Genomic DNA, 16,361 nt, shown 5'->3' on the forward strand with positions numbered 1-16,361 from the left:
TGTTTTAGAGTAGTTTCCTCTGTGTAATTATTTATTATTTCTGCACAGCTATATACCTACAATACTTTCATTGTTTTTATTATCCACAAGAATAATTTATTTATTATATACATGGTGTTAGCATTTTTTTTAAATTAAATTTTATCAAGAGTTTAAAACGGTAATTCAATATTTATCATGTTCTAAATATTATTTTTATTAAATGGATTTAATTTTAAGTTCAGTACAAACTTTACACCAATTCTGTTCAATAACATAATATTTAGACTTTATAGTGATTATAAATAATTGAATATACAAAGAGTCATATGATTTATAAACAATGTTTTAATATCCTCTAAAATGCAAAAAATTTTCAATTTTATTTGTTTAAAATTTGAAATCCTTATATTTTTTGCTTGATTTTGCTTCTTGAGCAGCTTTCCGTTTTTGTGATTTTTTCTTTTCGGTCTCAGTGCCATCATCTTCCCCGCCCTGTTGATCCTTCATTCTTTGCTCATATCTAGCTGCCATGGCTTCTACATCTCCAGCTAATTCCAATTCAGATGGATCTAAACTAACTTCAACTTCGCCAGGTTTATTTGTTGCTGCAGTTGGTATGTCATACATGTGTGTAGATGCCATCATAGAGCCACGAACAGTGTCAACCTTCTTCTCAGGTAAAACATGGTAGAGTGGTTGTTGCTCACTACTTTCCATTTCAGATTCAATCTTTCGTTTTCTTAATTCAATATATTCTGGTGTTTCATAACCACTTGGTAATCCAGACATAATTCCCGATGGTGTAGCTAAACCTTCGGCAACTGGTGTGGCAATACCACTAGCATCAATTGCTACTTCTTCAGTTTCCTTTACTTCTTCTTCTTCCTCTTCTTCTTCACTTTCTTCAGCATCTGATTCTGAATCTGGCTCTCCCCACATAGATTTATCAATTTGCTCTTCAGCTACATGGGATTCATCATAATCAGATGGTGTACCAAACACATTTCCATAAAGAGGTCGACCACGTTCGTCCACGGGAGGCTTACCCCAACCACCAGCATGGTAACCGAAAGAACATCCTTCGGGAATGGGAGCATTAAGACCAGGAATTTTAAGAGCAGGATATGATGGTGGTGGACCATAACGTTGCATTGCAATAAGCCATGGTGGAGGGACTTTGTGAGCATTATGACCAACCGGCATACCTAATGCTGTACGTAATTCAGCACTCAAATCACCAGGTTTTTTTTCTCTAAGTTTAGTCTCATATTCTTTACCTTCATAATACAAATCACCATGCAGAGATAATCTTGGTTTAGTTTGTAATTTAAAGAATGCGTCATGTAATTTTTTGTAATCAATATCTATCTTACCCATTTTGGGTCTAACTCTTTCTCTCATTTTATTTTTTAATGATTTTTCATCTTCTTTTTCTTGATGAGCAGCTCTCATTTCCATGATACCAGTACGTTTAATAAAATCAGGCAAATCAAATGGGGGTTTTTCAATACCTCGTTTACCCTGTAAATACTTACGCTTGAAGCACCAATGGCGAGGTACAGGTACTGTGTTGCGATGCGCTTTTAACTGTATTAATAGATGAGGATCTCTAGCAGTTACATCGTGCATTTCTACAACATCTGGCCTAGAAACAAGTTGCTTTAGTTCAGCTACACTTAAACGAGTAACCTTTTTAAATTGTCTTCTTGACAACTTATCAGGACCCTTCGGTTGATTTTCTCCATCTTTATCTTTGCCGTCATCATCATCTTCTTGTTCAGGAAGCTTAGGTACTTTCTTTAGATCTAAACTGGGTAATGTAGCTTCTTGACCACCATCTTGATCAGATAGTTTTTGCTCTGGTTCAGGAATTTTGAAATTCTCAAAAACTTTAGCATATTGCCTATACATAGGTACAAGGTTGAATACACTTAAAGTTTCTTGTATGTATTCAACCTCAATATCTAATTTTTCAACCTTGTTCTCTTTGTCTGAAGATGATGTTTCTTTTACTTTTTGCTCATTTTTCAATTGTTTCTTCTTTTTCTTTTTATACTTTTTCTTCCTTCTTTTAGCTACTTTACGATCTTTGGTAGACATTTTAACTACTTGTTCTTCTTCATCATCATCGTCATCGTCATCATCTTCATCATCCTCGACATTTTCAATGTTAGGCTGTACAACTTCAGTGTTGTCTTCATGTGAATATTCTTTAGCTTGAATATAGTTCAAAGCTTGTTCAAGGGCTGGGGGAAGAGCAACATCTTCACCAGGCGGAATTAGTAAGTCTTCTTCAAAAGCAACTTCTGGTTCGTACATAATTGAACCACACAAGAAATTTGAACAGATATTTTAATTATAAAATAAGCTTACGGTTGTGAATATTTTTTGAAAACTCTCGAGTACTGTTGAATGAATTGAGATCCAAGTATAGAAATTCTATGTTTCTTAAAAATGGAACACAATTTCTATCAGCAATCACCACTTTGCACCTAGAAACATAGGAAATTAATTATTAATTACATATTACATGTACATATTATGCTTGTTAAATGTTATTTTAAAAGAAGCTATTATTAGGTAAAAGCTAACAACGACTGATATTATATTGGCAATAACTTGATTAAATTAACTATTACAATACCTGGAAAATAAAATAATACATAGGTATGTGACACATAGAAGACATAATATAAATTAGTTATGTTATAGATTATATAATTTTGTGTATTTGAAGTTTTCACCATACAAATTTGTATATGTTCGACTGAAATAAAATTAATTATTTATAATTCATTCATAAAAACAAGAACATAATATTTATGTTTTGTATTCAGTTTAACTAATAATTATTAACTAATAACAATGTTCATGATATACTATAATATATAGAATTAGGTACTTTTTCGTTATTACTTTACTTTTAAGTGGCTTATTATGTTGCATTCATACACTTTTTTTAACTTTCAAATAAACATAAATAGATAATGATAATAATAAATTGTTAACAATTAATAATAGCACAGTTAATAATTACATTCCATTATTATTAATTATATGTACTACTATAAATGAAAAAAAAATATAAAATTTGTTAAGGATCGTAAATAGTCAATTCTTAAACATTGCCACATAGGTATATATATTTTTATTTTGTAAAAATTAAAAAATGATATTAAATATTGTAGTAACTCATAAAAATACAATATAATACATGTACTTAAATTACACATACGATATAATAACAAGCCAACATCATAAATTATACATAAAATACTACTAACATATAGTCATACGATGCAGGGCAATAACAAGCAAGAACCAAAAATTGAATAGTAAGAACAATATAATTACATATTTGTACCAAAACGGGTTAAATAGGTTTGGTAAAGGAACAAAAGCACAATATATATATACCTATTATTTTATGTTACGAAAATTAATTTGAATAAGGTCAACGATTACAAAAAGTGGTTTAATTACGATAATCTATAGACTTAGTTTACGTGTTGTTTTGTAATTGATTATTTACATAGCAAGTCGCAATAACATCTACACATATAGGGATAGATAATACATAATAAACAAATAGAGAACTTCATATAAGTTTCATACTTTAGAAAATAGTTTTTGAACGTTTAGCATACAATTCGTATAAATATCAGCACACTATTCCTATCAAACAATTATGAGCAACATACCACTTTATTTGATTCCATTTGAACTTCGAAGACGAACTCTTTTTCAAACTTTACGGATCGAGGAATAATAGAACTACAGTACACAACTCCAGGCACACGACCACAGGGTTAAGTCAAGAGATGTCGGTGTGTTGGTCTGTACTCTGTTGTTACTTGTGCCTTGTTGATGATAAACATCGAACAGATAACAAAATAGACGCCATGCGAATAACTGGGAAGTTATAAATTTTCGCGCCATTTTTTGATAATGATATAGGTTAGTCTGATTTTATTTGTGAATTGCTAAAGCATCTTTTGTCGATTTAAAAGTTGATTGTTTAGCTTTAGAGTGTTTAGACTAGAATATCTAGCTCACGATCAGAATTCACTATTCAGTTTCACTAATTCACTATTTCATTTTGCAATAATTCAACATTCTTACTGTCATACTCACGATTAACAAAGAAATTCCATTTCATTAGTCATTTGTCGTGGAGTCGCTTAAGCTTTAATTTATAGTCTATTTAGTAAGGTAAGGTTATTTCATCATACTTTAACCTTTAATCAATTTATTATTTAACAAAATTACTATGTACCAAGTACCCGACTGTCTTCTATGAATGGCGGACGTTTTCCCTCCGGACAATTTCCCCCCGGTTATTTTCGACGTAGTAGGACGTTTTCCTCCCGTATATTTTTTGATGCCTCCTACTCAATATTAAAAAAATATTTAAAACGTATTATAATTATCACAATATTTTCCCATCCATATTCAAAATGTATTTAAAATAAGTTTAAATATTTGGATGTTTATTGACACTTTAGAGATCAAATTCGGTAGCAATTATTAAACTGGTATGGCTGAATAAACAAAAAAAAAAAAAAATATGTGTTTGGGGATAAGTAAAGAATAGAACATTAAAGACTTTTTACAATATGTTTCATATCTTTGTCACAATTTCTAGTTATTTTTTTATTATTTTAATTTGTATTATTATTACTATTACTGTTATTATGTATTTCAAATTAATTAATAATGTAAACATGTAAATAATTAAATTTATTACACATTAAGAAAAAATAAAAATAATAATTGCATATATTTTATTATATTAATATATTAATTATATAGGTATATTGAAATAAAAATATGGGAGAGAGAAATTTCCACTTACCACCATCTACTATATAAAAAAAATAATAACAAAGTAACCTTTTTTTCTTTTATTGCAAAATTGCTTTTCTAATTTTGAGCAGTGCAGTGCTTCATTATTCATTAAATAAACAAACAACTATAAAAAAATCTGTAAACATTAAAGAATTAAAGTTTAAACTAATGAGTAACAACTACTTATGTTTAGGTCTACATGAGTTGTCTATTCTTTAATATTTTAAGTTAATATAATTTATATTAATTTGAATTAATAATTTTTCTATGGAAATGCCACAATTCCAATTACTTTCCTAGTCTCTACTCATATATCATAGACATACAGTTGAGTAGGATTCTGTTCGTCTAAAGTCTAACAATTTTCTGTCTAATATTGTTAACTGAGTACAGTTGTGGCAATTTTAGATGTAACTGATAAATCATATACATAATTAGTTAACTTATTAGTTATTATTTACTATACATATATTATAAGCATAATAGTAATTAATATCATTTTTCCAGCTACATAGGTTAAATTATTTTATTTTGGTAAAATATTTTACATTATTAGTGAGATGAGTACCTATTGTAACTACTTATTTTTAATATTTTATTCATCCTTATTATTATAGTTAAATAATTTATACATTATTATTTTTTAATACTTTGTATACAATATAATAGTTTATTTGTATTTACTAATTCGCATTTAAATCTTAAAGATGATTAAAATTGAAAACACATCACCTTTAAAAATGGAAGAAATCGAATGTATGTCTGATGATGAAGACGAAAGTTTGACATATGAACAACAAAGAGAAAAAAGAATGAAAAAAAATCAAGAAATATTAGAGTGAGTAGTTTTCTTTGAAAATAATTTTTTTTTAACAGGTTTATAAATATTAAGCTAATTTTTAATGATTTATGTGATTTTAAATATATTTTAAAGTTAAACTAGTCATTTTTATTGTGCATTATTATTATCTAATATTGAAATTTTTAAAAAAATACAGAAACAGTGATTAATCGAGTATGCTTACTGCTATTTTTTTTCTTATAATATATTTAAATTCTAATTTTTGGTACTTTTACATTATATTTAAGGAAAATATTTTCAAATAATTAAATTTTTTATCGTTTAAAGAGTGCCTTATGACACTTCTTAAAAGTTTATTTTTTTTTTAAAAATAGTAAAACTTTTTATTCTATACTAGATTGATAATTTTTTTGAAAATTTTAGTTGATTCATATCAAAATTCAAATGAGTAGTTGCTTAGTTATTAAAATGTAAAAGTCAACTGTAATAATTTACTTATTATACTTTAAACATTCTTACAAATTACAAAATATCGATAAATTATTATTATAACTCATATCTTTCAAACCTATTATTTTTAGTATAGAAATTTTAAATTACTCAAAAACTTGTTTGTATTTCAAGTTAAATACATCAACATTTTCAAAAAGTCATCTATATTAAAATTTGTAGAAAAAAAATGAAGACATTTTTATTTGAAAAAATCACAAATCTTCAAATTAAATTTTTATACCTAAGTTCATTTTAAAAGGAAAAATTAGGACAAACACGGTGTATCATTTTGTATACTAATAACACAAATTATGATTAATGTCTCATAAGTTATTCATCTAAAATTTGTAATTAAATTTATTAATATACATTAATATTTCAGTATACTTGGTGTAAATCAGGCTGCAAAGACATTAGCGAATAGCTTAGAAAAAAAGGCAGCTTATAAAAATGTTAAAAAATCTCGATCTATAAAATTGTAAGTACCTATTAAATGTTTGACCAAATTGTTTTTATAATTTTATTATTTAATTTAAGTTATATTATTTTTTTTTTTTTCAGAAAACCTGAAAGACGTTCATTGAGAATAGCTCATTTGGCTGCACCTCAAGATAATCTCCCTGAAAAAAATGAATTAAAATTTAACAATTCCGAAATCTCTGAAAAAGACAATTCTTATGTAACTAAATTTATAGATCAAAGTAAGTAAACTTTTATCCTTAAGCTACTAGTTATTTTTGTTCAACACATAGATAATCCATACTGATCACATATTTTTTTTAGTATTTCTTCTCTATTAATAAATTATAAAGTGAACATAAAATGTTCATTTATACTATTTATCTAAGTTTGAAAAAATACAATTGAAATACTTTAACTTACAACACCTATTTATGTAAATACTTAACTGTTTTTATGTAAACCGTACCTTGAACAAGATCATTTTGTATATATGAGATTTAAAATTAATTTAAATATTGTTATATACTAAGGCAATCCTGTGAGAAAAAGTACCAGACAAAATAATACCCAATGTCTAATTTTGTCTGTAATCTACATTTTATAAATAAATTGTGCTCCATTTCACTACAGCCATAGTGCCGACTTTTAGATATTAGAGCGGGGGCAACCTCCTCTTCCTCTATTAAGCGAAAAAAAATTCTGTAGTATACTGCGATTTGCTGATCAAGAGAAGTAATTACCAGATTGTCCGGTTACCCTCTTTTAATTCTCCTCTAGGGTGTAAAATAAAATATTGTGCATGTGTGTTATTTTAATTTTATATAATAAAATAAATTCCGTCTCTACATTCCGGGAAAAATTGAAATAACAAATGTATTTTTAGACCAAATATAAAACCTAATAATAGTGAGCGATCTATAGTGTTTATTATCATTATCGATGATCATATTATATAGGTAATATACAAATATACAGTCGTCGATGTTCTGTCGTTCTGATAAATATTTTCATGTCATAATCTAGTATTTTAACCAAATAATTATTGTTGTACACAACGGGGGCAAAGTAATACTTTTGCCCCCGTGGAGTCGGCGCCTATGACTACAGCTTTCATAGTATGTTATTTTAAAGGAAACATACTTATTACTAATTATATTATTTTATTTACTTAAGGTATCATAACAATGCCAGAAGAAGACTCTGTTTTTGTTGAAAAATTGAGTGATGAATTAGCCATTAAAGAAGCAGTTAATGATTTTCATATGTTACCAAGTGATAAGTATGCAATAAATTCTAAATTATTAATAGTTTATACTTTCTCAAAATGCTAAAATTGGAAAAATAACTGTGTAACTAGGAAAATATACCTTACTATATTTATTTATTAATTTACTTTATATCTAATGAAATAATAATTGTATTGAATGTTTTATAACAATATATCAAGTGTAAGTTTATCGCCAAAATCAATGTGAGTTTTCTTCACTCTCTTTACTACGAACAGTTTATTTTTCTAAGATATTTTACAGATATTTAAATAATTTCCATTCTTATCTACTGATATGTTTTTTAACATTATTTTATTTGTATTTAGATTTGTTCATGTGCTAAAAAGTCTTGATATGATTACACCAGTAAAAGTGTGTGAAAAACGAATCTACTCTCTTGCTATTCATCCTTCAGAAACATCTCTAATAGTTGCGGCGGGGGACATGAACGGAAACTTGTGTGAGGCTAAATATATAATTAAAATATTTTTATTATGGAATACATATAATAATTAAGTTATTGTAAATATGTTTGACTCTTAAGTGATAATATAATTTTGACATTTTGCAGCCTTGTACAACAATAGAAACTCAGAAATGCGCGAGTATAGAATTCATGATGCTCCAGTTAATTGTATTTCATTTTGTACTTGGGATCCATATAAGTTGTTTTCAACTAGTCATGATGGGTCAGTCAGATGTGGTGACATAGTTAAACGGACTTTTGATGTTGTTAGTAAAATCATTTTACATAAGAATTTATTATCTTTGTTTTTAATCATGTTAATTAAAGTTATATAATTTAAATAAATAGATCTATAAGAAAGATTGGAAGGGTCAAAATAAATATGGTATGAATCATACCACATGGCACACTGAATTTGAAAGAAATCTTCTAATAGGGAGTGGTATGTTGCTTGTCATCTGTAGCACATAAAATCTCAATTTTTTATGATTATATTATATGCTTAATTATTTGCTTAATAAGGTTCGGGACATGTAGATATGATTGACTTACGAACACCAGATCAAATTATTAACACTGCTTGGTGCCATGAAAGATCTGTGCGTACAGTTCAATGTCACCCTTTGGAAAAACATCACTTTTTAACTTCATCTGGAGTTGGGTAATTACTAATTGCTATTATAATATTTTATTAACTGCTAAAATACAAGCATTTAAATGTATTAAAATATATATATATATATTAATTAAAAGTACACTTTTAGAGAGGTTTCCTTATGGGACATAAGGAAGATGACTGACAAATCAATTAATCCAATCTTACAGTTTGAGCATCCTAAGTCCTTGACTAGTGCATTTTTTTCTGCCTCTGGTACTAAGATGGTGTCTACATGTAATGATGATAATATTAGAATCTTTAATACCGATACATTAAATGCAAGTGCTACAAGTAAGTTCTAAATCTTAATGGTTTTCTGTAAAACTTTTCAATAAATTATCAATTTTCCTAATATAAAAAAGCTGAGTCAACCTGTGAAGTGGAAATTAGTTACTTAGATTCAATTTTAATGTATAACTTAGTAGATTTTACCAACTGTAATGGTAAATGATATTAATTCAATTATATTTTTTAGAACCAATCAAAATAATTTCACATAATAATCATACAGGACGGTGGCTTTCAGTGTTTAAAGCTAAATGGAATCCTGGAAGAGATAATGAATTCTTCATTGGATCAATGATGACTCCAAAAAGAGTATGTTAAATAATTATTAATTATTATACAGTTATGTTAAAGAAGTTTGAATAATGTTACCATTTTCCTGATAATTAAAGAGATTGGTAGACTACAGGATATATATATGTATATAAATGTATTGATAGATCATGTATATTCCATAATTAAACAATAGAGTAATCAAATTATATCTTATAGTTGGGAGCATGAAAAATTAATATAGCCTTAACACCCGGTTGGCACAGCTGCCCAAATACTCAATATATTACATTAACGTTAGTCTTTTGTGCTCCTTATATTCCTTGGGTATTGAAGGAGAACAGGCACTGTTTTACATCTTAACATTTTTTTTCTTTACGTCATTTGTACCCTGTGCTGTAGTAAACATATTTTGCGAATTTCACGTTTGTGAGTAATTATTTAAGTTTAATCATGGATATACTGATATTTTTGTATAAAATGTCGCTTAAAGATCATAACACTTGTAGTCAAGATAAAAAAAAAATTTTAATTTATTTAATTGTATTATAATGGTATCAGAAAATAAGATTTGACAACGGACTTTTTCAAAAATCGTTGCTGAAGCTTGTGTCATCATAATGAAGTGTCATATGTGTATAAGCTAAAAAATTTCAGTTAGTTGTAGAGGAAGGACTATCATTTAAATTGTATAACTGTCAAAAGAATCAAGACATTAATTTTTCACTGTTAGAACATTAGCTGAACTGTGTGAACAAGTTAAATTGTTAATAGTGTTATTTTAAGAGGTATGAGTTAGACAAAACCGCGAATTTTATTAGCCATTAAGTAATCCAACTGCTATTATACCACTGCTAGTACCCCATCTCACTTATAATAAACCTTACATTAAACTATGTAATAACTAATAAGCAAAAGATAAAATAATTTTTCTTCTCTTGGACAGTAGTAGCTGCATGGTAAATATTTTTTTGTTGACAAAATATTTATTAGAACATTTTACTTTAAATTATCTTATGTTATAACATTTAAATAATTATATTTGTTATTTAGGAATATTTAAACTATTTCATCAGATGTCACGTCATTTCATTGTGGCTAAATGCATCGTGCATCAATTCACCGTGGTCATTTTATCACGTTATAAATTAGTCGTGCGTCAATTTATTGTGTGTTATCGTTTTTATGATTAATGAACTCTAATGATCTCTGCCAATGCTAGCCTCAGTCTTTTGACAACCGTCAAACCGTCATGTATTTATCGAGTACGCTCATTTATTATTATAATGCAATTATTCTATTATGGCTTTTCAAATGCTAAAAACTGAGAAAAGAGGAAAACTTGATTAAAATAAAAATCGAACAATATATAGCTGGAGAATGTCTACCAGCAAAAAAAAATATCAAGATAAAGCTCAACGTCTGAAGCAAATATGCTATGATTTTGAAAATAGACCTATCGACGACTATTTACAAGAAATAGCTCATAATTTTCAATTGTAATTGTAAATTTCGTAAATAATGTATATTATGTAGACAAACAATATATTGTGATTAATGTTTTTATGATTTTTTGTGTGATTATTTAAATAATAAAATTTGGCGATAAATTGACGTGCGATGAATTTAGCCACGGTGAATTGACGTATATCCATTTCATCAATATTATGTATGTTAAACACAGTTAACACATACTAAAAAATATGTATAATATTGTTTATGAGTTTATGACAGTGGTAATATCTTTAAATGTTTAGTACAATTATCAAGTTTACAGCAAGTTAAATAACATATTATTTTATTAAAAACCTTATTATTTAAACATACTAAATATACACTGTAATTAATTTCTTATGTATTTCCAGATACAAGTTTATAATTGTTCCGGAAATGTATTACACAATCTGACCGCTACAGAGATGACCACATATTGTCCAGTCATAGAAGTACATCCCACTCAGGCTATTTATGTCGGAGGAAATGGATCAGGTCGTTTACATATATTTAGCACCAAGAAACAACTAACATAAAAACTTCAGTTACTAAATTATTCAGTTTTAATTTTTTTATATTAATTATTAAACAAAACAATGTACATTTTTTATAAGCATATTTCATTATATAGACAAATCTATAGTTAATATAGACTTGCCTACTCAAAATACTAAAAAAATTAATGTATATATATTATATATATTTATACTTTTTTTATTGTTAATATACTGTATGAAATACAACAATAAGATAGATGACTTTAAAAATAAATAATGGTCAACATTTAATTTGTATTTTTATATTGTATGTATTAATACATGTACATTGTATATAATTTTTAAACTTTGAATATTAAATTAAAAGTGTATATCGATTCTGTAATCAATGTAAACAAATCACACCAATGTGCAGTAATATTAAACTCAAAATATGTAATTTTTAAATTGTGATTATTTTAATAGCAAGTTTAATATAAATATTTAACTACGGAGCAAGATAACATGAACTAAAAACAATAGCCTTGATAGTCAATTAAAAGTCTTATATATGTTATGTATCTCAGTAAAAGTATGCCTTACATTTCATATATATTATATTCATTCATATGGAAATAGTGTGTGAATATAGGTGGCATATTAAGTTAGCTTGTACATTTTTATCCCAGGTACTGTCTCTTCAAAACCTTAAGAGCTTTCTATCTTACCTGATCATTTCAAATCTTCTCTTATCTTTGTCAATGGCTATAATCAAAATCTGATAAAATAAGATTTTACTAATTTTAAATCTTGTAGATCATCAACTCAGGTACTTTTTTTTTATAGAAGCTCATCATTACATTATTTTGAATCACACAGATGATCGATACATATCATATGTTAATGGAATTATGAATTTAAGGTTATTATTTTCCATAATATGATAACCTTATATTACTAATTACAATTTTACATTACTCTTGAAAAATAACTTATTAAATATTTATTCACACAAATTGTAAATAAATTAAATTGTGTTTAGCAAGTCTGTAGAGTGCTAAATTTTCTTTTTTGAAGAAGAAGAGAAAGAAGGAATAGTTTATATATAAAGAACAATTAAATGATTGGAAATAATATATATCCCATAGCAATATATTGATTTTATAAATTTAAATATTCCAGGTAGACAACAAAAACTGGATATTGCCTTCAGTCAAACAAAAATTCAATGGTTGAATCATTTGTTTCACATAGAAAATAAATGCATTTTGTGATCACCGTTTAAGATCTCCAAGGTCTTCAATGTAATCTTCATCAATTTCAGGCCATTTTTCAGGTATTATATCAAATAAGTCATCTTTGACATCACCTTGTATGACAATTTCATCCTCACCTGTCACACTCGATCCACAAGCAAATTTAGTACCAAAAAATTTAGCTGCAACTTTCAAATCAATATTGAATGTACTCAAGCCAGTTACAACAGTAACAGATTTCTTTTTGCCTCTTGGAGCTCTAGATAAACATACCTAAATGATTTTGATATACACATAAATAAACTATTTTTGTATCAATGTCAATCTTATTTTTAAATCTGCTTGCTTACTTGTTTGGGGCCATCATCTTTCTTCTTTGACTTTACCATGCCTTTTCCACCACGTTTTTGACGCTTTTTCTCATCAGAATCATCACCTCCAGCAGTTCCACTTGATGTCATTATTCTATTAAATTCATCAGGTAAATACTTTTCAAGCCATTCCCGACAACGATCAGTATCTGAGGAAAAATCACAATATTCAGGTGGAAGTGAACAGTTACCACAATATAACACTTTCAGAGGATATGATGGTTTGGAATTTGATTCTTCTTCAGCCATGTTTATATTTCTGTAAGAATAACTTTGTTACCTGAAAATCAAATAGACAAATATTAAAATCAATTATTAATCCTATATTAAAATAATAATAATACCTATTTTATAAAAATTGATTAATTAAAATAATGTTTTTATTTTTGTTTAGTTAAAAAATGAAAAAAAAAAATGATAATTTATTAGTGATTTTAAACTGTATACAAATATGATTTAAAAATTAACTACAATCAATCAATGCAGAGATTAAAAACGATTAATAAAAGTTTTTAAATTACCAAAATAAAAGGTTTTAAACTTCATGAAGCTTTTTCTTCACAAGTATTAAGATTTAATGTATATTAAAAATGATATAATCATTGTCACTGGCTTGGACATTTTTTTAAAAAGAAATTTGAAAGATTTATGAGGGATTAAGCCCTCTTATCACTTTGCAAATAGCAAATTGTATAGTATAATATACCTAGGAACACTAAGACTTATAAAAATATCTACTTACTTTAAACGGTGTATTTTTTATGTACAATTATTTACAGTCTAATGAAATTAAATGATGTATAATTACAAAGTACAGACTAAAAATTTAAAAATAAGGTTTAAGTTGAAAATAATTGTATGATATAAAATTTCAATTCAATCTTATCAATTTGAAATAATCATAATCAAGACCGTGGTATAATGGATTAATATCATAACCTAGTATGACAAGACGAACTTTTTATTTTGGCGGTAAATGTACGCAATATTATCACTAAGACTTATATAGTTTTATGTTGCACCTAACACCTATCGTTCATTTTTTACTCCTGCTGTTCTGCGTCTCTACCCTGCATACCTATTTAAATGACTAATTACTACTTACTTATGTAGTACATCCTTAATATTCTTCATTACAATTTCATTGTTCGAGCCAATCAGAAATAATAACGACCGACGGATTTTTGTGGTTTTTAATCATTTGTAATTTGTAAGTAATAAAAATAATAATCTAATTATAATCGTTTGTTTGATGTTTTTTATTATTAAACATTAACAGATATTTGTATTGAATACCATAAACCTTACATCAATATTTGCTATTATGATTTTAGGATTTAATGAAAGGTCTTATTAAAAACTGTATATATACCTAACACATGTGTATACATTTATTTGTAGGATAAAAGAACTTAAATTTAATTTTAATAAATATAATATAATTTAATTAATAGTATTTATTTTTTTATTAAAATTATCAATATAAAATTATTACAGCTTAACAGTTATAAATACAAAGATACATTAGCTAATAACAATCTAATGGATGTGATAAAAATAATATTTACTTTGTTTAAATATATTCTATTATGCTTGAAGTATTTGGTAATAGATTACTTTTGTCTTTCTAAAAACATATACCTAATTTTATGTTTTAATTAATTATTTATTTAATTGAAATATTATACTATATTAATTCTGACGAAGTTGCAATATAATAATTTGGTAGTTATCATTATCCTAAGTCCCTACTATGGTCAACTGTATCCATATTTTCAACAAAAATGCTAAAAATAAAATCTTAAAAATTATTTTGCAAGAAATTTCATTAAATAATCTTGGAATTTTTTTAATGAACTATAATATTTTACTTTATATTTTTGTATTAATAAAATATCAAAATATATTATTCAACATATGTTGTGTTATACTTATTGTAGTTTAGATTATCTGTGATGGGGTCATCTGTCCCAATTATTTTTTAATAATTACTAGTTATATTTGTTATGATAATATAGTTTTATTATTTTATAGAAATTATAGTTGTTATGGATTCTTTTCTAAAAACTGGAAAAATCAATCAAGATCAACAATCTACTAGCAGTGGTCTGAAGAGTAAAGATGGATCACGAGGAATTTCTGACAGTACCACACCTTGGGTGGAAAAATATCGACCTCGTACAGTCGATGAGGTATCTGAACAGTCGGAGATTGTAGCTGTACTAAAACAATGTTTAGAACAAGGTGCTGATATGCCACACTTATTGTTTTATGGCCCACCTGGTACAGGTAAAACTAGTACCATAATTGCAGCAGCACGCCAGTTGTTTGGAGATATGTACAAAAACCGTATGCTAGAACTTAATGCATCTGACGATCGTGGTATTCAAGTGATTCGTGATAAAGTTAAAACATTTGCACAGCTTACAGCTTCTGACCGACGACCTGATGGTAAACCTTGCCCACCGTTCAAAATTGTTGTATTAGATGAAGCTGATTCAATGACAGCAGCTGCTCAAGCAGCTCTCAGACGTACCATTGAACGAGAGACTAAGACTACTAGATTCTGCCTTATTTGTAATTATGTGAGTTGCATTATTGATCCATTAACGTCACGTTGCTCCAAATTCAGATTTAAACCTTTATCACATGACATAATGCTAGCTCGTCTTGAACACATATGTAAAGAAGAAGGAGTAAAATGTGCACCACGGGTACTGGCCCGATTGGTTGATGCTTCTGGTGGAGATATGCGTAGGGCAATCACATCACTCCAAAGCACAGCTAGATTAAAAGGTGAAGATGGTATTGAAGAAGTAGATGTTTTAGAAGTTGTTGGCACTGTTCCAGATGTTTGGTTAGATCGTATGATAGATATAGGTCGTATGAATGATTATCAAAAAATGGATGGTTTTGTAGAAGATCTGATATTTGAAGCCTATTCAGCAGCTCAGATTTTAGAACAATTGCATGATAAAATAGTGTTTTCTACAGATTTAAAAGACCAACAGAAGGCTCTAATTTGTAAATCTATCAGTATTTGTGCCTATAGATTACAAGAAGGCTGTAGTGAATATGTCACTCTTTTACATTTATTATGTTCAGTTGCTAAAGCATTAAAAGGTTAAGTTAAAAAATATTCATTGTATTTTACTATTTTTTTATTCCATTTTTATTAAATTTATATTTTTAGAACTTTAAAATAAAAAGTGTAATCATTAGTACAGT

The 16,361-nt window shown here is 27.2% G+C and overlaps 4 protein-coding genes across 5 annotated transcripts; 2 read left to right on the forward strand and 2 right to left on the reverse strand.

Annotated features, from left to right (window-relative positions):
• LOC113551711 (splicing factor 3B subunit 2) lies at positions 1–3,833 on the reverse strand. Its single transcript, XM_026954117.1, has 2 exons — positions 3,684–3,833; positions 1–2,474 (listed from the first exon to the last, which is right to left on the reverse strand). Exon 2 carries the CDS (start codon positions 2,299–2,301, stop codon positions 370–372), a length of 1,932 nt encoding a protein of 643 aa, XP_026809918.1. The 5' UTR covers positions 2,302–2,474; positions 3,684–3,833; the 3' UTR covers positions 1–369.
• Positions 3,834–3,960: 127 nt separating this feature from the next.
• Positions 3,961–11,722, forward strand: LOC113552826 (WD repeat-containing protein 76-like). Its single transcript, XM_026955775.1, has 12 exons — positions 3,961–4,194; positions 5,538–5,668; positions 6,507–6,602; positions 6,686–6,825; positions 7,760–7,865; positions 8,181–8,314; positions 8,426–8,586; positions 8,669–8,762; positions 8,843–8,981; positions 9,085–9,269; positions 9,454–9,575; positions 11,402–11,722. Exons 2-12 carry the CDS (start codon positions 5,538–5,540, stop codon positions 11,564–11,566), a joined length of 1,473 nt encoding a protein of 490 aa, XP_026811576.1. The 5' UTR covers positions 3,961–4,194; the 3' UTR covers positions 11,567–11,722.
• Positions 11,723–12,622: 900 nt separating this feature from the next.
• On the reverse strand, positions 12,623–13,935 carry LOC113553792 (density-regulated protein homolog). 2 transcript variants are annotated; one of them, XM_026957321.1, is made up of 3 exons: positions 13,876–13,935; positions 13,113–13,413; positions 12,623–13,035 (listed from the first exon to the last, which is right to left on the reverse strand). In XM_026957321.1, the coding sequence occupies exons 2-3, from the start codon at positions 13,380–13,382 to the stop codon at positions 12,781–12,783; spliced, it is 525 nt and encodes a 174-aa protein (XP_026813122.1). In that variant the 5' UTR covers positions 13,383–13,413; positions 13,876–13,935; the 3' UTR covers positions 12,623–12,780. The 2 variants fall into 2 exon arrangements, with proteins under 2 accessions (XP_026813122.1, XP_026813123.1); XM_026957322.1 differs by lacking the exon at positions 13,876–13,935 and adding an exon at positions 13,655–13,781.
• A 212-nt stretch (positions 13,936–14,147) lies between these two features.
• LOC113553618 (replication factor C subunit 4) lies at positions 14,148–16,361 on the forward strand. The gene is made up of 2 exons (XM_026957025.1): positions 14,148–14,343; positions 15,168–16,361. Exon 2 carries the CDS (start codon positions 15,182–15,184, stop codon positions 16,259–16,261), a length of 1,080 nt encoding a protein of 359 aa, XP_026812826.1. The 5' UTR covers positions 14,148–14,343; positions 15,168–15,181; the 3' UTR covers positions 16,262–16,361.

This window comes from Rhopalosiphum maidis, chromosome 2 (genome assembly GCF_003676215.2).
Source record: "Rhopalosiphum maidis isolate BTI-1 chromosome 2, ASM367621v3, whole genome shotgun sequence".
NCBI lineage: Eukaryota > Metazoa > Arthropoda > Insecta > Hemiptera > Aphididae > Rhopalosiphum > Rhopalosiphum maidis.

Bases quoted from the DNA above. Each gene is read 5' to 3' on its own strand.
- LOC113551711 (XM_026954117.1), bottom strand. From the start codon at position 2,301: ATGTACGAACCAGAAGTTGCTTTTGAAGAAGACTTACTAATTCCGCCT.
- LOC113552826 (XM_026955775.1), top strand. From the start codon at position 5,538: ATGATTAAAATTGAAAACACATCACCTTTAAAAATGGAAGAAATCGAA. The intron at 6,603-6,685 runs GTAAGTACCTAT...TTTTTTTTTCAG, and splicing joins AAATCTCGATCTATAAAATT to AAAACCTGAAAGACGTTCAT. The intron at 8,587-8,668 runs GTTAGTAAAATC...TTAAATAAATAG, and splicing joins TTAAACGGACTTTTGATGTT to ATCTATAAGAAAGATTGGAA.
- LOC113553792 (XM_026957321.1), bottom strand. From the start codon at position 13,382: ATGGCTGAAGAAGAATCAAATTCCAAACCATCATATCCTCTGAAAGTG. The intron at 13,036-13,112 runs GTAAGCAAGCAG...AAAATCATTTAG, and splicing joins AAGATGATGGCCCCAAACAA to GTATGTTTATCTAGAGCTCC.
- LOC113553618 (XM_026957025.1), top strand. From the start codon at position 15,182: ATGGATTCTTTTCTAAAAACTGGAAAAATCAATCAAGATCAACAATCT.